We start from the raw sequence: 21319 nt of genomic DNA, 5'->3' as shown, positions 1-21319 counted from the left end.
CCATTCCTCCCTCCCTCCCCTCCTTCCATTCCTCCCTCTCTCTGTCCATCAGTTGTACCTGTGAGAACATCATGTCTTTCCCTTTCCTCCTCTCCTTCCATTCCTCCCTCCCTCCATTCCCCCCTCCCACCATCAGCTGTACCTGTGAGAGCATCTTGTCCTTCTCTCCCTCCTCTGCTTCGCCATACCCCACTCCACCCAGCTGCAAATGATAGAAGGCAAAATGTCATCACACACACACATGCACGCACAAACACACATTAATGGAGCTAAGCTGTCTTTGTAAGTAAATATTCTTTTGTATACCAACCTTTCACAATACACACCTGAATACTAACACACACCTATATACTAACACACATCTGTACACTAACACAAAATACCCACACCTGTATACTAACACACATCTGTACACTACCACACAATACACACACCTGTATGCTAACACACATCTGTACACTACCACACAATACACACACCTGTACGTTAACACACATCTGTACACTACCACACAATACACACACCTGTATACTAACACACATCTGTACACTACCACACAATACACACACCTGTATGCTAACACACATCTGTACACTACCACACAATACACACACCTGTACGCTAACACACATCTGTACACTACCACACAATACACACACCTGTATACTAACACACATCTGTACACTACCACACAATACACACACCTGTACGCTAACACACATCTGTACACTACCACACAATACACACACCTGTATGCTAACACACACCTGTACGCTAACACACACCTGTACACTACCACACAATACACACACCTGTATGCTAACACACACCTGTACGCTAACACACATCTGTACACTACCACACAATACACACACCTGTACGTTAACACACATCTGTACACTACCACACAATACACACACCTGTACGTTAACACACATCTGTACACTACCACACAATACACACACCTGTATACTAACACACATCTGTACACTACCACACAATACACACACCTGTATGCTAACACACACCTGTATGCTACCACACATATGTACACTACCACACAATACACACACCTGTATGCTAACACACACCTGTACGCTAACACACATCTGTACACTACCACACAATACACACACCTGTACGTTAACACACACCTGTACACTACCACACAATACACACACCTGTATGCTAACACACACCTGTACGCTAACACACACCTGTATGCTAACACACACCATATATACTTACAGTACCAGTCAATAGTTTGGAGACACCCACTCATTCAAGGGTTCTTCTTTATTTTTACATTGTGGAATAATAGTGAAGACATCAAAACTATGAAATAACACACATGGAACCATGTAGCAATCAAAAAGTGTTAAATAAAAACAGATTTTATATTTTATATAAAAATAAGTTTTTTTGCCTTGATGACAGCTCTGCTCGGCATTCTCTCAACCAGCTTCATGAGGTAGTTGGTGCTACATGAAGCTGGTTGAGAGAATGTCAAGTGTGCAAAGCTGTCATCAAGACAAAAGGGTTGCTATTTGAAGAATCTCAAATATAAAATATATTTTGATTTGTTTAACACTTTTTTGGTTAGTACATAATGTGTGTTTTACAATGTAGAAAATAGTAAAAATAAAGAAAAACCTTTGAATGAGTAGGTGTTCTAAAACATTTGACCGGTAGTCTCGCTCTATATATATATATATATCTCTATCTATAAATAACTATATCTACAGTATATATCAATCTATGTCTATATACAGTGCCTTGCTAAAGTATTTATTCCCCTTGGAGTTTTTCCTATTTTGTTGCATTACAACCCGTAATTTAAATGGCTTTTTATTTGGATTTCATGTAATGGACACACATACACAAAATAGTCAAAATTGGTGAAGCGAAATAAAAAAAATAATAAAATTGAAAAGTGGTGCGTGCATATGTATTCACCCCCTTTGCTATGAAGCCCCCAAATAAGATCTGGTGCCATCTATTACCTTCAGAAGTCACATAATTTGTTAAATAACGTGCACCTGTGTGCAATCTAAGTGTCACATGATCTCTATATATATATATATATATATTAATCAGAGGCAACAAAGAGACCAAAGATAACCCTGAAGGAGCTGCAAAGCTCCGCAGCGGAGATTGGAGTTGGGCTTTATGGAAGAGTGACCAGAAAAAAAGCTATTACTTAAAGAAAGAATTAAGCAAACACGTTTGGTGTTTGCCAAAAGGCATGTGGGAGACTCCCCAAATATATGGAAGAAGGTCCTCTGGTCAAATGAGACTAACATAGAGTTTTTTGGCCATCAAGATAAACGCTATGTCTGGCGCAAACCCATCACCTCTCATCACCACGAGAACACCATCCCTCATGTTTTTCATTGGCAGGGACTGGGAAACTGGTCAGAATTGAAGGAATGATGGATGGCGCTAAATACAGGGAAATTCTTGAGGGAAACCTGTTTCAGTCTTTGAGACTGGGACGGAGGTTCACCTTCCAGCAGGACAATGATTCTAAGCATACTGCTAATGCAACACTCGAGTGGTTTATGGGGAAACAATTAAATGTATTGGAATGGCCTAGTCAAAGCCCAGACCTCAATCCAATTGAGAATCTGTAGTGTGACTTAAAGAATGCTGTACACCAGCGGAACCCATCCAACTTGAAGGAGCTGGAGCACTTTAGCTTGAAGAATGGGCAACAATCCCAGTGGCTAGATGTGCCAAGCTTATAGAGACATACCCCAAGAAACTTGCAACTGTAATTGCTGAAAAAGGTTGCTCTACAAAGTAGATCATGCACGCTCAAGTTCGTTTTTTTTTGTCTTAGTTCTTGCTTGTTTCACAATAAAAAATATTTAGCCTTTTCAAAGTGGTAGGCATGTTGTGTAAATCAAATGACACAACCCCCCAAAAAAAAATATATATATTTTAATTCCAGGTTGTAAGGTAACACAATTCCAAGGGAGGTGAATACTTTTGCAAGCCACTGTATCTCTCTATCTATATAGATATTATAATAAATACCTCACTCCTCCTTTTTGTCCCGCTCTTATTCCGTCTCTTCTCTTGTAGGATTTGATCATACTCTGGCCTGGGGGTTTCCTGAGACACACAAACAAACACACTGAAGGCACACAAACACACAGACAACATATACTGTATCTCACACTACGATCACTAAAAGGTGCAACAATGACGTCTAGTTGATTATCCATTTATAGATCAAACATGCTCAGTTAAAGGTACATTTAAAAATGTAACTAAAGCAAGTCAGTTTAGAACAAAGTCTTATTTATAATGACGGCCTACTCCGGCCAAACACTCATGACGCTGGGCCAATTGTGCGCCGCCCTATGGGACTCCCAATCACGGCCGGTTGTGATACAGCCCAGGATCGAACCCGGGTCTGTAGTGCCTTAGACCCTTGCGCCACTCAGGATCCCCAAAGCTAATAGATAAATAAGGTACAAAATGCTCATTTATAGATAATCAGGTCAAACATACCCAGTTATCAATAATCAGGTAAAACATGCCCATCAGGTAAATTAAATCAAACTTTATTTGTCACCTGCGCCGAATACAACGTGTAGACCTTACTGTGAAATGCTTACTTACAAGCCCTTAACCAACAGTACAGTTCAAGAAAGAGTTAAGAAAATATTTACCAAACAATCTAAAGTCAAAAATAATTAAAAGTAGCACAATAAAATATTAGTAACGAGGCTATGGGGTACCGGTTCCCTAGTCAATGTGCAGGTATAGTTAGTCGAGGTATTTTGTACATGTAGGTAGGGGTGAAGAGACTATGCATAGATAATAACCAGCGAGTAGCAGCAGTGTAAAAACGTAAGTAGTGCGCGTGGCCATTTGAATACACTTTTCTGCAGTCTTATTGCTTGGGGGTAGAAGCTGTTAAGGAGCATTTTGGTCCTAGACTTGGCACTCCGGTAACACTTGACATGCGGTAGCACAATGTTTTGTGCTTTCCTCTGACACCGCCTAGTATATAGGTCCTGGATGGCAGGAAGCTCCAGTGATGTACTGGGCCGTACGCACTACCCTCTGTAGCACCTTACGGTCAGATGCCAAAGCAGTTGCTAAACCAGGCAGTGATGGAACCAGTCAGGATGCTCTCGATGGTGCAGCTGTTGAACTTTGAGGATCTGGGGACCCATTTCCTCCTGAGGGGGAAAAGGTGTTGTCGTGCCATCTTCATGACTGTCTTGGTTTGTCCTGGTAATCCGTCTGGGCCAGCGGCTGTGTGAATGTTGACCTGTTTAAAGGTCTTACTCACATCAGGGCGGCAGGGTAGCCTAGTGGTTAGAGCGTTGGACTAGTAACTGGAAGGTTGCAAGTTCAAACCCCTGAGCTGACAAGGTCATTCTGCCCCTGAACAGGCATTTAACCCACTGGCTGTCATTGAAAATAAGAATTTGTTCTTATCTGACTTGCCTGGTTAAATAAAGGTAAAATAAAATAAATAAAAACATTGGCTATGGAGAGTGTGATCACACAGTCATCCAGAGCAGCTGATGCTCTCATGCATGCCTCAGTGTTGCTTGCCTCGAAGCAAGCAGAAAAGTTATTTAGCTTGTCTGGTAGGCTCGTGTCACTGGGCAGCTCGCAGCTGTGCTTCTTTGCAGTTTGTAAGTCCTGCCACATCCGACGAGCCGGTGTGGTACGATTCGATCATAGTCCTGCATTGACGCTTTGCATGGAATTTCTTCTAACCGTCCCGGTTAGAGTCCTGCTCCTTGAAAGCGGCAGCTCAGTGTGGATGTTGCCTGTGATTGCCATTGCTTCTGGTTGGGGTATTTACATGTACAGTCACTGTGGGGATGACGCCATAAATACACTTATTGATGAAGCCAGTACTGATGCGGTGTACTCCTCAATGCCGTCAGAAGAATCATGGGACATTTTCCAGTCTGTGCTAGCAAAACATTCCTGTAGATTAGCATCTGAGTCATCTGACAACTTCCTTATTGAGCGAGTCACCAGTACTTCCTGCTATAATTTTTGCTTGTAAGCAGGAATCAGGAGAATACAGTTATGGTCAGATTTGCCAAATGGAGGGCGAGGGAGAGCTTTGTAAGCGTTTCTGTGTGTGGAGTACAGGTGGTCTAGAGTTTTTTTCCCCTGTTTGCACATTTAACATGATGGTAGAAATGAGGTAAAACAGATTTAAGTTTACCTGCATTAAAGTCCCCAGCCACTAATAGCGCCACCTCTGAATGAGCATTTTCTTGTTTGCTTATACAGCTTGTTGAGTGCCATCTTAGTGCCAGCATCGGTTTGTGGTGGTAAATAGACAGCTACAAAAAAATATAGATGAAAACTCTCTTGGTAAATACTGTGGTCTACAGCTTATCATGAGATACTCTACCTCAGGCGAGCAAAACCTTGAGACTTCCTTAATATTAGATTTTGTGCACCAGCTGTTATTTACAAATAGACACAGACCACCAGCCCTTGCCTTGCCGGAGGCAGCTGTTCTATTTTGCTGATGGACCGAAAACCCAGCCAGCTGTATGTTATCCATGTCGTCGTTCAGCCACGACTTGGTTGAACATAAAAGATATTACAGTTTTTAAATCATCCATTTTGTTATCCAATGATTCCACATTGGCTAATAGGACGGATGGCAGAGGGTGTGTGAAAAAACACACACAAAAGCACAATTGGTTAGGTGAGCGTAAAATGGCAGCCATCTCTTCCGGCGCCATCATAATATCCATGCTGTTAAATCAGCTTCTTGATATGCCACACCTGTCAGGTGGATGGATTATATTGGCAAAGGAGAAATGCTCTTTAACAGGGATGTAAACAAATGTGAGCACAAAATTTGAGAGAAATAAGCTTTTTGTGCATATGGAACATTTCTGGGACCTTTTATTTCCACTCATGAAACATTGGGCCAACACTTTACATGGTGCGTTTATATTTTGATTTAGTATTAATATGAAGTGGGTAAAACAGGGTGTAAACATTAAAGGGACCAGTGTTCAATTACATAGTGTAGGGTAGCAACAATTTCACTTCTATCACTCCAGTGTTAACTTGCTAAATTGTAATTACTTTTCTACTATAGCCTATTTATTGCCTTACCACCTCATGCCATTTGCACACACTGTATATAGACTTTCTATTTTTCTATTGTGTTGTTGACTGTACGTTTGTTTATCCCATGTGTAACTCTATTGTTGTTTCTGTCACACTGCTTTGCTTTATCTTGGCCAGATCGCATTTGTAAATGAGAACTTGTTCTCAACTAGCCTTAAATAAAGCCTTAAAGGTGAAATAAAAAAAATAATGACTAAGGTCATGGCAGGGTGCTGACTATAACAGTCTGATGGCCTGGAGAATCAAACTGAGAGACTTAAAAACAGCAACTGTACTGTCTCTGCCTTTTAGATGGTACTGTGGTGAACAGGCCATTCACGGGTGGCTGAGGTCCTTGATGATCTTCTTGACCCTGGTGTAGATCTTCTTGCCCCCAGTGTAAAGCGTTGGGCTGACTGCGCCACCCTCTGGAGAGTCCTGCAATTGCAGACAGTGTAATTGCCATGCAAGACAGTGATACAGTCAGACAGGATGGTCTCATTTGTGCATCTGTAGAAATTTGTGAGGGTCTTAAGGGCCAAGCCAAATTCCTTCAGGCTCCTGAGGTTGAAGAGGCGCTGGACCATTTCAGGTTGTCGGTGATGTGCCGAGGAGCAGATAGCACACTGCTTAAATAGACCCTGAAGAGCTTAACCACAGCGTGGCCAGTAATAAACTGCTTCTGAACATTTCTAAAACCTAAGAGCAGTGTATTTGGTACAAATCATTCCCTAAGCTCTAGACCTCAACTGAATCTGGTAATGAATGGTGTGGCTGTTGAAGTAGAGGAAACTAAACTAATTAGTGTTAACTTCACTTGTAAACTGTCATATCAAATAATATAGATTCAGTGGTTATAAAGATGGGGAAAGGTTTGTCCATAATAAAGAGATCCACTGCTTTTTTTGACATCACATTCCAAAAAAGCAAATCCTGCAGGCTCTAGTTTTATCTCATCTTGATTATTGTCCAGATATGTGGTTAAGTGCTGCAAGGAAAGACCTAATTAAGCAGCTGCTGCCCCAGAACAGAGTGGCACATCTTGCTCTTCATTGTAATCAGAGGGTTAATATAAATACAACACTTTCCAGTCTCTTCTTTTTATAAGACTCATGTGTTAAACATTCCAAATTATTTGCATAGTCACCTTACACACAGCTCTCACACACACTTACCGCACCAAATATGCCACCAGGGGTCTTTTCAGTCCCCAAATCCAGACCAAATTTAAGAAAGTGTGCAGTATTATATAGAGCAATTACTGCATGGTGTGGACCACAGGAAGAGGATAGGTTGCTTTTGTCACAGCTAATGGGGATTCCAATAAAATAACAAATACAGAAGCATCTCTTTCTCCAGCTAGCTCACTACTTTAACAGACCCTAAAACAACTCTTTAACCAGCTCACTACTTTAACAGACCCTAAAACAACTCTTTAACCAGCTCACTACTTTAACAGACCCTAAAACAGCTCTTTATCCAGCTCACTACTTTAACAGACCCTAAAACAGCTCTTTATCCAGCTCACTACTTTAACAGACCCTAAAGCAGCTCTTTATCCAGCTCACTACTTTAACAGACCCTAAAACAGCTCTTTATCCAGCTCACTACTTTAACAGACCCTAAAGCAGCTCTTTATCCAGCTCACTGCTTTAACAGACCCTAAAACAGCTCTTTATCCAGCTCACTGCTTTAACAGACCCTAAAGTAGCTCTTTATCCAGCTCACTACTTTAACAGACCCTAAAACATCTCTTTATCCAGCTCACTACTTTAACAGACCCTAAAACATCTCTTTATCCAGCTCACTACTTTAACAGACCCTAAAACAGCTCTTTATCCAGCTCACTACTTTAACAGACCCTAAAACAGCTCTTTATCCAGCTCACTACTTTAACAGACCCTAAAACAGCTCTTTATCCAGCTCACTACTTTAACAGACCCTAAAACATCTCTTTAACCAGCTCACTACTTTAACAGACCCTGAAACAACTCTTTATTTAGCCAGGCCACTGCTTTACCTAAAGCAGCTTTTTACCCAGCTCGCTTCTTTAACAGATCTAGAAGCAGCTTTTTATCCAGCCAGTTCACTGGTTTAAAACCTCTCTTGGATAGGGGGACGCAAATGTCCCACTTGGCCAATTGCCAGGGAAAATGCAGAGCGCCAGATCCAAATAAAATACTATAAAATTCTAACTTTCATTAAATCACACATGTAAGTTACCATATTAAAGCTACACTCGTTGTGAATCCAGCCAACATGTCAGATTTCAAAAAGGCCTTTCGGCGAAAGCATAAGAAGCTATTATCTGATGATAGCACAACAGTAAACAAAGATAGAAATAATATTTCAACCCTGCAGGCACTACACAAAACGTAGAAATAAAATATAAAACATGCCTTACCTTTGAAGAGCTTCTTTTGTTGGCACTCCAATATGTCCCATAAACATCACAAATGGTCCTTTTGTTCGATTAATTCCGTCCATATATATCCAAAATGTCAATTTATTTGGCGCGTTTGATCCAGAAAAAAACTGCTTCCAATTTGCGCAACTTCAATACAAAATATCTCAAAAGTTACCTGTAAACTTTGCCAAAACATTTCAAACTACTTTTGTAATACAACTTTAGGTATTTTTAAACGTTAATAATCGATCAAATTGAAGACGGGTCTATCTGTTTTCAATACAGGTCAAGAACAAACTGACGCTACTTTTCTAGTCTTGCCCAACTCTCAACAGTGTTACACTGTTTCAAGATAGCCGTACTTCTTCATTTCACAAATGCATAACCTCAACCATTTTCCAAAGACTGGTGACATCCAGTGGAAGCGGTAGGAACTGTAAACAAGCCTGAGAAATCCAGTTCCCCAATGGAATATCATTGAATAGACAGTGACCTCAATGTTTTTTTTCTGAATGGTTAGTCCTCTGGGTTTTGCCTGCTACATAAGTTCTGTTATACTCACAGACATTATTCAAACAGTTTTAGAAATCGTCAGAGGGTTTTCTATCCAGATCTACTAATAATATGCATATCTTATATTCTTGGCATGAGTAGCAGGAAGTTGAAATTGGGCACGCTATTTATCCAAAAGTGAAAATGCTGCCCCCTATCCCAAAGAGGCAAGAAAACTCAATCTCAGGTAGGGGTATTGTTTTATTTAGTAAACATTTCATGGTAAGGTTTACACTGATAAGGTCTACACCGCTTGTATTCAGCGCATGTGACAAATACAATTTGATTTGATATAGGCATGCTGACTGAGAGATGACAGTGTGTAGTGTGGGGTGTGTGTTTGGGTGTGTGTGTGTGTTCGGGTTTAAGAGGATAATCTGCGAAGATGGGGAGCTGGTATCACGTCTTGACATCATAGAGCAGCAGGTCATGACCCTAGTAACGCTAACATGACGTTTAAGTCAGTGTGTCTGGTCCTACCTCCTCGTCCTCTAGACTGGTCAGATCCCAGGCATGTTTCAGACACATCTGCCTCCTCTTCCAGTGCTCCAGAAAAAAAGCAGCTAAACACACACAAATACGTTAAAAGGACCTGAAATGTATTAGAACTCTCAGTGGCCAAAGCCCCTAAAAGCTAGGTAGCTTAATTTGTTGCTGGTAAGTAGGGGCAGTAGTGGGTTAAGTAGGGGGTGGGGCAGGCAGGTAGGGGAAGTAAGGGGTCAGGCAGTGGAGGTAGGGGAACGGTAGGAGCAGTAGTGGGTTAAGTCGGGGCAGGCAGTGGGGCAGGCAGGTAGGGGAAGTAAGGTGGCAGGCAGTGTGGCAGGCAGGTAGGGGAAGTAAGGGGCAGGCAGTGGAGGTAGGGGAACGGTAGGGGCAGTAGTGGGTTAAGTAGGGGCAGGCAGTGGGGCAGGCTGTAGGGGAAGTAAGGGGCAGGCAGTGGGGCAGGCAGGTAGGGGAAGTAAGGGGGCAGGCAGTGGGGCAGGCAGGTAGGGGAAATAAGGGGGCAGGCAGTGGGGCAGGCAGGTAGGGGAAGTAAGGGGGCAGGCAGTGGGGCAGGCAGGTAGGGGAAGTAAGGGGGCAGGCAGTGGGGCAGGCAGGTAGGGTAAGTAAGGGGGCAGGCAGTGGGGCAGGCAGGTAGGGTAAGGGGGCAGGCAGTGGAGGTAGGGGAACGGTAGGGGCAGTAGTGGGTAAAGTAGGGGCAGGCAGGTAGGGGAAGTAAGGGGCAGGCAGTGGGGCAGGCAGGTAGGGGAAGTAAGGGGGCAGGTAGTGGGGCAGGCAGGTAGGTGAAGTAAGGGGGCAGGCAGTGGGGCAGGCAGGTAGGGGAAGTAAGGGGGCAGGCAGTGGGGCAGGCAGGTAGGGTAAGGGGGCAGGCAGTGGAGGTAAGGGAACGGTAGGAGCAGTAGTGGGTAGAGGTCGACCGATTATGATTTTTCAACGCCGATACCGATTATTGAGGACCGAAAAAAGCCGATACCGATACTGATTATTGGAGGACCCCCCAAAAAAGCCGCTGCAGATTATTGGAGGACCCCAAAAGAAACCGATACCGATACCGATTATTGGAGGACCCCAAAAAAAAGCAGATGCCGATTAATCGGCCATTTTTTTTACATGTATTTGTAATAATGACAATTACAACAATACTGAATGAACACTTATTTTAACTTAATATAATACATCAATGAAGTCAATTTAGCCTCAAATAAATAATGAAACATGTTCAATTTGGTTTCAATAATGCAAAAACAAAGTGTTGCAGAAGAAAGTAAAAGTGCAATATGTGCCATGTAAGAAAGCTAACGTTTAAGTTCCTTGCTCAGAACATATGGAAGCTGGTGGCTCCTTTTAACATGAGTCTTCATTATTCCCAGGTAAGAAGTATTAGGTTGTAGTTATTATAGGAATTATAAGACTATTTCTCTCTATACGATTTGTATTTCATATACCTTTGACTATTGGATGTTCTTATAGGCACTTTAGTATTGCCAGTGTAACAGTATGGCTTCCGTCCCTCTCTCCTCGCCCCTACCTGGGCTCGAACCAGGAACACATCGACAACAGCCACACTCGAAGCAGCATTACCCATGCAGAGCAAGGGGAACAACTACTCCAAGTCTCAGAGCGAGTGACGTTTGAAACGCTATTAGCGCACACCCCGCTAACGAGCTAGCCATTTCACATCGGTTACACCAGCCTAATCTCGGGAGTTGATAGGCTTAAGTCATAAACAGCGCAATGCTTGGAGCACAACGAAGAGCTGCTGGCAAAACGCACGAAAGTGCTATTTGAATGAATGCTTACGAGCCTGCTGGTGCCTACCATCGCTCAGTCAGACTGCCCTATCAAATCATATACTTAATTATAACATAATAACATACAGAAATATGAGCCTTAGGTCAAATATGGTCGAATCCGGAAAATATCATTTAGAAAACAAAAGCGTTTATTCTTTCAGTGAAATACTGAACCGTTCCCTATTTTATCTAACGGATAAGTCTAAATATTGCTGTTACATAGCACAACCTTCAAGGTTATGTCATAATTATGTAAAATTCTGGCAAATTAGTTCTCAATGAACCAGGTGGTCAAACTGTTGCATATACCCTGACCCCGAAGACAAGTGACACAATTTCACCTGGTTAATATTGCCTGCTAACCTTTATTTGAGCTAATATGCAGGTTTAAAAAATATATACTTCTGTGTATTGATTTTAAGAAAGGCATTGATGTGTATGGTTAGGTACACGTTGGAGCAACGACAGTCCTTTTTCGCGAATACGCACCGCACAGATTATATGCAACGCAGGACACGCTAGATAAACTAGTAATATCATCAACCATGTGTAGTTAACTAGTGATTATGATTGATTGATTGTTTTTTATAAGATAAGTTTAATGCCAGCTAGCAACTCACCTTGGCTTCTTACTGCATTCACGTAAAGGCTGGCTCCTCGTGAGGCAGGTGGTTAGAGCATTGGACTAGTTAACTGTAAGGTTGCAAGATTGAATCCCTGAGCTGACAAGGTAAAAATCTGTCGTTCTGCACCTGAACAGGCAGTTAACCCACTGTTCCTAGGCCGTCATTGAAACAATAATGTGTTCTTAACCGACTTGCCTAGTTAAATAAAATAATATTATAAAATAAAATAATTTTTAAAAAATGACTAAATCGGCGTCCAAAGATACCGATTCCTGATTGTTATGAAAGGGGGTAGGTAGGGGAAGTAAGGAGGATAGTTAGGGGCAGATAGGGGTGGTAGGGGAAGTAAGGAGGATAGTTAGGGGTGGTAGGGGAAGTAAGGAGGATAGTTAGGGACAGATAGGGGTGGTAGGGGAAGTAAGGGGGTAGTTAGGGACAGTTAGGGGTGGTAGGGGAAGGAAGGAGGATAGTTAGGGGCAGATAGGGGTGGTAGGGGAAGTAAGGAGGATAGTTAGGGGCAGATAGGGGTGGTAGGGGAAGTAAGGAGGATAGTTAGGGGCAGATAGGGGTGGTAGGGGAAGTAAGGAGGATAGTTAGGGGCAGATAGGGGTGGTAGGGGAAGTAAGGAGGATAGTTGGGGGCAGATAGGGGTGGTAGGGGAAGTAAGGAGGATAGTTAGGGGCAGATAGGGGTGGTAGGGGAAGTAAGGAGGATAGTTAGGGGCAGATAGGGGTGGTAGGGGAAGTAAGGAGGATAGTTAGGGGCAGATAGGGGTGGTAGGGGTAAGGGGTAGTTAGGGGCAGATAGGGTGGTAGGGGAAGTAAGGAGGATAGTTAGGGGCAGATAGGGGTGGTAGGGGAAGTAAGGAGGATAGTTAGGGGCAGATAGGGGTGGTAGGGAAAGTAAGGAGGATAGTTGGGGGCAGATATGGGTGGTAGGGAAATGGGGAGGATAGTTGGGGGCAGATAGGGGTGGTAGGGGAAGTAGGAGGATAGTTAGGGGCAGATAGGGGTGGTAGGGGAAGTAAGGGGGTAGTTGGGGCAGATATGGGTGGTAGGGAAATGGGAGGATAGTTGGGGGCAGATAGGGTGGTAGGGGAAGTAAGGAGGATAGTTAGGGGCAGATAGGGGTGGTAGGGGAATGGGAGGATAGTTAGGGGCAGATAGGGGTGGTAGGGGAAGTAAGGAGGATAGTTAGGGGCAGATAGGGGTGGTAGGGAATGGGAGGATAGTTAAAGGACAGTTAGGGTAGGGAAGTAAGGGGGTAGTTAGGGACAGTTAGGGGTGGTATGGGAAGTAAGGAGGATAGTTAGGGGCAGATAGGGGTGGTAGGGGAAGTAAGGAGGATAGTTAGGGGCAGATAGGGGTGGTAGGGGAAGTAAGGAGGATAGTTGGGGGCAGATAGGGGTGGTAGGGGAAGTAAGGGGGTAGTTAGGGACAGATAGGGGTGGTAGAAAGTAAGGAGGATAGTTAGGGGGCAGATAGGGGTGGTAGGGGAATGGGAAGGAGGATAGTTAGGGGTGGTAGAAATAGGAGGATAGTTAGGGACAGATAGTTAGTGGTAGTAGAAATAAGGAAGGTAGTTAAAGGACAGTTAGGGGTGGTAGTAGAAATAAGGGGTCAGTTAAGGACAGTTAAAGTGGTAGGGGAAATGGGAGGATAGTTAGGGAAGATAGGGGTGGTAGGGAAATAAGGAGGATAGTTAGGGGCAGATAGGGGTGGTAGGGGAATGGGGAGGATAGTTAGGGGGCAGATAGGGGTGGTAGGGAAGTGGGAGGATAGTTAGGGGCAGATAGAGGTGGTAGGGAAGTAAGGAGGATAGTTGGGGGCAGATAGAGGTGGTAGGGAAGTAAGGAGGATAGTTAGGGGCAGATATGGGTGGTAGGGAAGTAAGGAGGATAGTTAGGGGCAGATAGGGTGGTAGGGGAAAAGGAGGATAGTTAGGGGCAGATAGGGGTGGTAGGGGAAGTGGGAAGGATAGTTAGGGGCAGATAGGGGTGGTAGAAATGGGAGGATAGTTAAGGGCAGATAGGGTGGTAGGGGAAGAAGGGGTAGTTAGGGGCAGATAGGGAAGTGGGAGGATAGTTAGGGGCAGATAGGGGTGGTAGGGAAATGAGAGGATAGTTAGGGGCAGATAGGGGTGGTAGGGAAAGTAAGGAGGATAGTTGGGGGCAGATATGGGTGGTAGGGGAAGTAAGGAGGATAGTTGGGGGCAGATAGGGGTGGTAGGGGAAGTAAGGAGGATAGTTAGGGCAGATAGGGTGGTAGGGGAATGGGAGGATAGTTAGGGCAGATAGGGGTGGTAGGGGAAGTAAGGGGGATAGTTGGGGGCAGATATGGGTGGTAGGGGAAGTAAGGAGGATAGTTGGGGGCAGATAGGGGTGGTAGGGGAAGTAAGGAGGATAGTTAGGGGCAGATAGGGGTGGTAGGGGAAGTAAGGAGGATAGTTGGGGGCAGATATGGGTGGTAGGGGAAGTAAGGAGGATAGTTGGGGGCAGATATGGGTGGTAGGGAAAGTAAGGAGGATAGTTAGGGACAGATAGGGGTGGTAGGGGAAGTAAGGAGGATAGTTAGGGGCAGATAGGGGTGGTAGGGGAAGTAAGGAGGATAGTTGGGGGCAGATATGGGTGGTAGGGAAAGTAAGGAGGATAGTTAGGGGCAGGTAGGGGTGGTAGGGGAAGTAAGGAGGATAGTTGGGGGCAGATAGGGGTGGTAGGGGAAGTAAGGAGGATAGTTAGGGGCACATAGGGGTGGTAGGGGAAGTAAGGAGGAAGTTAGGGGTGGTAGGGGAAAGTAAGGAGGATAGTTAGGGGCACATAGGGGTGGTAGGGAAATGGGGAGATTAGGGGTAGTAGGGAATAAGGAGGATAGTTAGGGGCAGGTAGGGGTGGTAGGGAAATAAGGAAGGGATAGTTAGGGGCAGGTAGGGTGGTAGGGAAATGAGGAAGATAGTTAGGGGCAGATATGGGTGGTAGGGGAAGAAGGAGGATAGTTAGGGGCAGGTAGGGGTGGTAGGGAAATGGGAGGATAGTTGGGGGCAGATATGGGTGGTAGGGGAAGTAAGGAGGATAGTTAGGGCAGATAGGGGTGGTAGGGAAATAAGGAGGATAGTTGGGGGCAGATATGGGTGGTAGGGGAATAAGGAGGATAGTTAGGGGCAGATAGGGTGGTAGGGGAAGTAAGGGGTAGTTAGGGGCAGATAGGGGTGGTAGGGGAAGTAAGAGGATAGTTAGGGGCAGATAGGGGTGGTAGGGGAAGTAAGGAGGATAGTTAGGGAATGGAGGATAGTTAGGGGCAGATAGGGGTGGTAGGGGAAGTAAGGAGGATAGTTAGGGGGCAGATAAGGGTGGTAGGGAAGTAAGGGGTAGTTAGGGGCAGATAGAGGTGGTAGGGAAGTAAGGAGGATAGTTAGGGGCATATAGGGGTGGTAGGGAAATGGGAGGATAGTTGGGGGCAGATATGGGTGGTAGGGGAAAAGAGGGGGGATAGTTAGGGGCAGATAGGGGTGGTAGGGGAAGTAAGGAGGATAGTTAGGGGCAGATAGGGGTGGTAGGGGAAGTAAGGAGGATAGTTAGGGGCAGATAGGGGTGGTAGGGAAGTAAGGAGGAGATAGTTATGGGCAGATAGATAAGTAAGGTGGAAATGAGAGGAGATAGTTAGGGAGCAGATAGGGTAGGGAAATGAGGAGGATAGTTAGGGGTAGAAATGGAGGATAGTTAGGGGCAGAGTAGAAATAGTAGAAATGAAGTAGTTAGGGGCAGATAGGGGTGGTAGAAATGGGAGGATAGTTAGGGGCAGATAGGGGTGGTAGGGAAAATGGAAGGGGATAGTTAGGGGCAGATAGGGGTGGTAGGGAAATGGGAGGATAGTTAGGGACAGATAGGGGGTGGTAGGGGAATGGGAGGATAGTTAGGGGCAGATAGGGGTGGTAGGGAAGTAAGGGGTAGTTAGGGGGCAGATAGGGTGGTAGGGGAGATAAGGAGGATAGTTAGGGGCAGATAGGTGTGGTAGGGAAGTAAGGAGGATAGTTAGGGGCAGATAGGGGTGGTAGGGAAGTAAGGAGGATAGTTAGGGGCAGATAGGGGTGGTAGGGAAGTAAGGAGGATACAGATTAAGGGCAGATAGGGTGGTAGGGAAAGTAAGGGGTAGTTAGGGAAGTAAGAAGGATAGTTAGGGGCAGGTAGGGGTGGTAGGGGAAAAGTAGGGGTAGTTAAGGGCAGATAGGGGTGGTAGAAATGAGGAGGATAGTTAGGGGCAGATAGGGTGGTAGGGAAATGGAAGGATGCCAGGGCAGATAGGGGTGGTAGGGAAATAAGAGGGATGCCAAGGGGCAGATAGGGGTGGTAGGGAAAGTAAGGGGATGAATTAGGGAAAGGGGTGAAGGATAGTTAGGGGCAGGTAGGGGTGGTAGGGAAAGTAAGGGGTAGTTAGGGGCAGATAGGGTGGTAGAAATGGGAAGGGATAGTTAGGGGCAGATAGGGTGGTAGGGAAGTAAGGAGGATACTTAAGGGCAGATAGGGTGGTAGGGAAAGTAAGGGGGTAGTTAGGGGCAGATAGGGGTGGTAAGGGAAATGGGAGGATAGTTAGGGGCAGATAGGGGTGGTAGGAAAGTAGGAGAGATAAGAAAGGCAAGATAGGGGTGGTAGGGAAATGAGAGATAGTTAAGGGTAGCAGATAGGGGTAGAGGAAATGAAGGATAGTTAAAGGGGCAGATAGGGGTGGTAGGGAAATGGGAGAGATAGTTAGGTGCAGATAGGGTGGTAGGGAAGTAAGGGGGTAGTTAGGGGCAGATAGGGGTGGTAGGGAAATGGGAGGATAGTTAGGGGCAGATAGGGGTGGTAGGGAAATAAGGAGGATAGTTAGGGGCAGATAGGGGTGGTAGGGAAATAAGGAGGATAGTTAGGGGCAGATAGGGGTGGTAGGGAAGTAAGGAGGATAGTTAGGGGCAGATATGGGTGGTAGGGGAATAAGGAGGATAGTTAGGGGCAGATAGGGGTGGTAGGGAAATGAGAGGATAGGGGATAGTTAGGGACAGATATGGGTAGTAGGGAAATGGGAGGATAGTTAGGGAGCAGATATGGTGGTAGGGAAATGGGAAGGATAGTTAGGGGCAGATAGGGGTGGTAGCGGAAAGTAAGGAGGAGTTAGGGAAATGGAGGATAGTTAGGGGGCAGATAGGGGTGGTAGGGAAAAGTAAGGGGTAAGTTTAGGGAAATGAAGGAGGAGATAGTTAGGGGCAGATAGAAATGGTAGGGAAAAATAAGGGTAGTTAGGGGAAATGAGAGATATAGTTAGGGGCAGATAGGGGTGGTAGGGAAAGTAAGGGGGTAGTTAGGGGAATGGGAGGATAGTTAGGGACAGATAGGGGTGGTAGGGAAATGAGGATAGTTAGGGACAGATAGGGGTAGCCTAGGGGTGGTAGAAATGAGGTAAGAGGATACAAAGGGCAGATAGGGGTGGTAGGGGAAATAAGGAGGATAGTTAGGGGCAGATAGGGGTAGTAGGGAAATGGAGGGATAGAAGTGGTAGTTAGGGAAATGGGGAGGATAGTTAGGGCAGATAGGGGTGGTAGGGAAATGAGGAGGATAGTTAGGGAACAGATAGGGGTAGTAGGGAAGTAAGGGGTAGTTAGGGGCAATGGAAGTAAGGAGATAGTTAGGGGCAGATAGGGGTGGTAGGGAAATAGGAGGATAGTTAGGGACAGATAGGGGTAGTAGAAATGGAGAGATAGTTAAGGGCAGATAGGGTGGTAGGGAAATGGAAGAGATAGTTAGGGAGCAGATAGGGGTAGTAGAAATGGAGGATAGTTAAAGGACAGATAGGGGTGGTAGGGGAAGTAAGGAGGATAGTTAGGGGCAGATAGGGGTGGTAGGGGAAAGTAAGGGGGTAGTTAGGGGCAGATAGGGGTGGTAAGGGAAGTAAGGAGGATAGTTAGGGACAGATAGGGGTGGTAGGGGAAGTAAGGAGGATAGTTAGGGACAGATAGGGGTGGTAGGGGAAGTAAGGGGGTAGTTAGGGGCAGATAGGGGTGGTAGGGAAAGTAAGGGGGTAGTTAGGGGCAGATATGGGTGGTAGGGGAAGTAAGGGGGTAGTTAGGGACAGGTAGGGGTGGTAGGGGAAAGTACAGGGGTAGTTAGTGGCAGTAAGAGGATAGTTAGGGGTAGATAGGGGTGGTAGGGGAAAGTAAGGGGGTAGTTAGTGGCAGGTAGGGGTGGTAGGGGAAAGTAAGGGGGTAGTTAGGGGCAGGTAGAAGTGGTAGGGAAAGTAAGGGTGAATTAGTGTCAGTAAGAGGATAGTTAGGGGCAGGTAGGGGTGGTAGGGGAAAGTAAGGGGGTAGTTAGGGCAGGTAGGGGTGGTAGGGGTAAGTAAGGGGGTAGTTAGGGCAGGTAGGGGTGGTAGGGGTAAGTAAGAGGGTAGTTAGGGGCAGGTAGGGGTGGTAGGGGAAAGTAAGGGGGTAGTTAGTGTCAGTAAGAGGATAGTTAGTGGCAGGTAGGGGTTGGAGGTGGAAAGTAAGTGGGTAGTTAGGGCAGGTAGGGGTGGTAGGGGTAAGTAAGTGGGTAGTTAATGGCAGTAAGAGGATAGTTAGGGGCAGGTAGGGGTGGTAGGGGAAAGTAAGTGGGTAGTTAGGGCAGGTAGGGTGGTTAGGGAGTAGTAAGAAATTGAGTTAGGGCAGGTAGTAGGTGGTAGGGGGTAAGTAAGTGGGTAGTTAATGGCAGTAAGAGGATAGTTAGGGGCAGGTAGGGGTGGTAGGGGAAAGTAAGGGGGTAGTTAGGGCAGGTAGGGGTGGTAGGGGTAAGTAAGTGGGTAGTTAATGGCAGTAAGAGGATAGTTAGGGGCAGGTAGGGGTGGTAGGGGAAAGTAAGGGGGTAGTTAGTGTCAGTAAGAGGATAGTTAGTGGCAGGTAGGGGTGGTAGGGGTAAGTAAGTGGGTAGTTAATGGCAGTAAGAGGATAGTTAGGGGCAGTATTATTATACAGTTGAAAGCTGAAGTTTACATACACCTTAGCCAAATACATTTAAACTCTGTTTTTCACAATTCCTGACATTTAATCCTAGTAAAAGGTCAGTTAGGATCACCACTTTATTTTAGGAATGTGAAATGTCAGAACAATAGTTGAGAGAATGATTTATTTCAGCTTTTATTTCTTTCATCACATTTCCAATGGGTCAGAAGTTTACATACACTCAATTAGTATTTTGTAGCATTGCCTTAAAAATGTTTCAATTGGGTCAAACATTTCGGGAAGCCTTCCACAAGCTTCCCACAATAAGTTGGGTGAATTTTGGCCCATTCCTCCTGACAGAGCTGGTGTAACTGAATCAGGTTTGTAGGCCTTGCTTGCACATGCTTTTTCAGTTCTGCCCACACATTTTCTATAGGATTGAGGTCAAGGCTTTGTGATTTCCACTCCAATACCTTGACTTAGTTGTCCTTAAGCCATTTTGCCACAACTTTGGAAGTATGCTTGAGGTCATTGTCCATTTGGAAGACCCATTTGCGACCAAGCTTTATCTTTCGGACTGATGTCTTGAGATGTTGCTTCAATATAGCCACAATTTCCCCCCCTCCTGATGCCATCTATTTTGTGAGGTGCACCAGTCCCTCCTGCTGCAGAGCACCCCCACAACATGATGCTGCCACCCCTGTGCTTCACGGTTGGGATGGTGTTCTTCGGCTTGCAAGACTCCCCGTTAATTCCTCCAAACATAACGATGATCATTATGGCCAAACAGTTCCATTTTTGTTTCATCAGACCAGAGGACATTTCTCCAAAAAGTAAGATCTTTGTCCTCATGTCCAGTTGCAAACCGTTGTTACGGATACAGGTGTCCCGTGTCTGTGTGTGTGTGTATCCTGTGTTCTTTTCTCTCCTTCTCCCCTCACAGGTGAAAATCATAGGTAGACTTTGTTGAATACGCTAGTTAGAAATGGGCAGACCACCCACTGTACTTTTGGTTAGTTAGTTAGCTGTTGTTAAAGTAGGCTAGTCTAGCTTAGGTTTTTTTAATACTTATTGTTTCTTTCCTTGGGTCCAGCTCAGCCCCTTTTCCTGCTCCTCCCCATTACCGTGTGTTTACAAATAAACCTTGGGTTTGACGGTAGATTTCTGTTGTCGTAGTTATTTCGTTCTCACTTTTACTTTGTCACTATTAGAATTTGCATGAGTTATGTTACGGGTCTCATTACCATCCCCCCTAGACTGTCGGGCCAAAAGGGATTCGTAACACCGTAGTCTGGCTTTTTTTATGGCGGTTTTGGAGCAGTGGCTTCTTCCTTGCTGAGCGGCCTTTCAGGTTATGTTGATATAGGACTTTTTACTGTGGATAAAGATACTTTTGTAACTGTTTCCTCCAGCATCTTCACAAGGTCCTTTGCTGTTGTTATGGGATTGATTTGCACTTTCCTCACCAAAGTATGTTCATCTATAGAAGACAGAACACGTCTCCTTCCTGAGCGGTATGACGGCTGTGTGGTCCCATGGTGTTTATGCTTGCGTACTATTGTTTGTACAGATGAACGTGGTACCTTCAGGCGTTTGGAAATTGCTCCCAAGGATGAACCAGACTTGTGGTCTACAATTTGTTTATGAGTTCTAGGCTGATTTATGTTTATTGTCCCATGATGTCAAGTAGAGAGGCACTGAGTTTGAAGGTAGGCCTTGAAATACATCCACAGGTACTCCTCCAATTGACTCAAATTATGTCAATTAGCATATCAGTAGCTTCTAAAGCCATGACATCATTTAAAAGCACAGTCAACTTAGTAGTGGATATGTAGATGCAGTAAGGGGGTATGTATGGGGAGTAAGGGGGATAGATAGTTAAGGTAGGGGGTAGGTAGGGGCAGTATGGGACAGGTAGGTGCAGTATGGGACAGGTAGGGGCAGTATGGGACAGGTAGGCACAGTATGGGGCAGGTAGGGGCAGTATGGGACAGGTAGGGGCAGTATGGGACAGGTAGGGGCAGTACGTGGGTAGGTAGGTGCAGTATAGGACAGGTAGGGGCAGTATGGGACAGGTAGGGGCAAGAAGTGGGTAGGTAGAGGCAGTATGGGACAGGTAGGGGCAGTACGTGGGTAGGTTGGTGCAGTATGGGACAGGAGGTGCAGTATGGGACAGGGAGGTGCAGTGTGGGACAGGTAGGGACAGTATGGGACAGGTAGGGACAGTATGGGACAGGTAGGGACAGTATGTGGGTAGGTAGGGGCAGTATGGGATGGGTAGGGGCAGTATGTGGGTAGGTAGGGGCAGTATGGGACGGGTCGGGGCAGTATGGGACGGGTAGGGGCAGTATGGGACAGGTAGGGGAAGTACGTGGGTAGGC

General features: G+C 45.4%; 1 protein-coding gene across 1 annotated transcript in view; it reads right to left on the bottom strand.

The window, feature by feature from the left end:
• Positions 1-21319, bottom strand: part of LOC118379341 (anoctamin-1) — a 188661-nt gene that overhangs the window by 63194 nt on the left and 104148 nt on the right. The window contains exons 13-15 of the mRNA XM_052517188.1: positions 9557-9639; positions 3040-3117; positions 143-202 (exon numbers count right to left, since the gene is read on the bottom strand). Of these exons, the coding sequence (XP_052373148.1) occupies positions 143-202; positions 3040-3117; positions 9557-9639 (221 nt within the window). The remainder of the gene's footprint in view (positions 1-142; positions 203-3039; positions 3118-9556; positions 9640-21319) is intronic.

Source organism: Oncorhynchus keta, unplaced genomic scaffold (genome assembly GCF_023373465.1).
Source record: "Oncorhynchus keta strain PuntledgeMale-10-30-2019 unplaced genomic scaffold, Oket_V2 Un_scaffold_6048_pilon_pilon, whole genome shotgun sequence".
NCBI lineage: Eukaryota > Metazoa > Chordata > Actinopteri > Salmoniformes > Salmonidae > Oncorhynchus > Oncorhynchus keta.
Note: the sequence above shows the minus strand (reverse complement) of the source record. Positions and strands in the feature narration are given on the sequence as shown.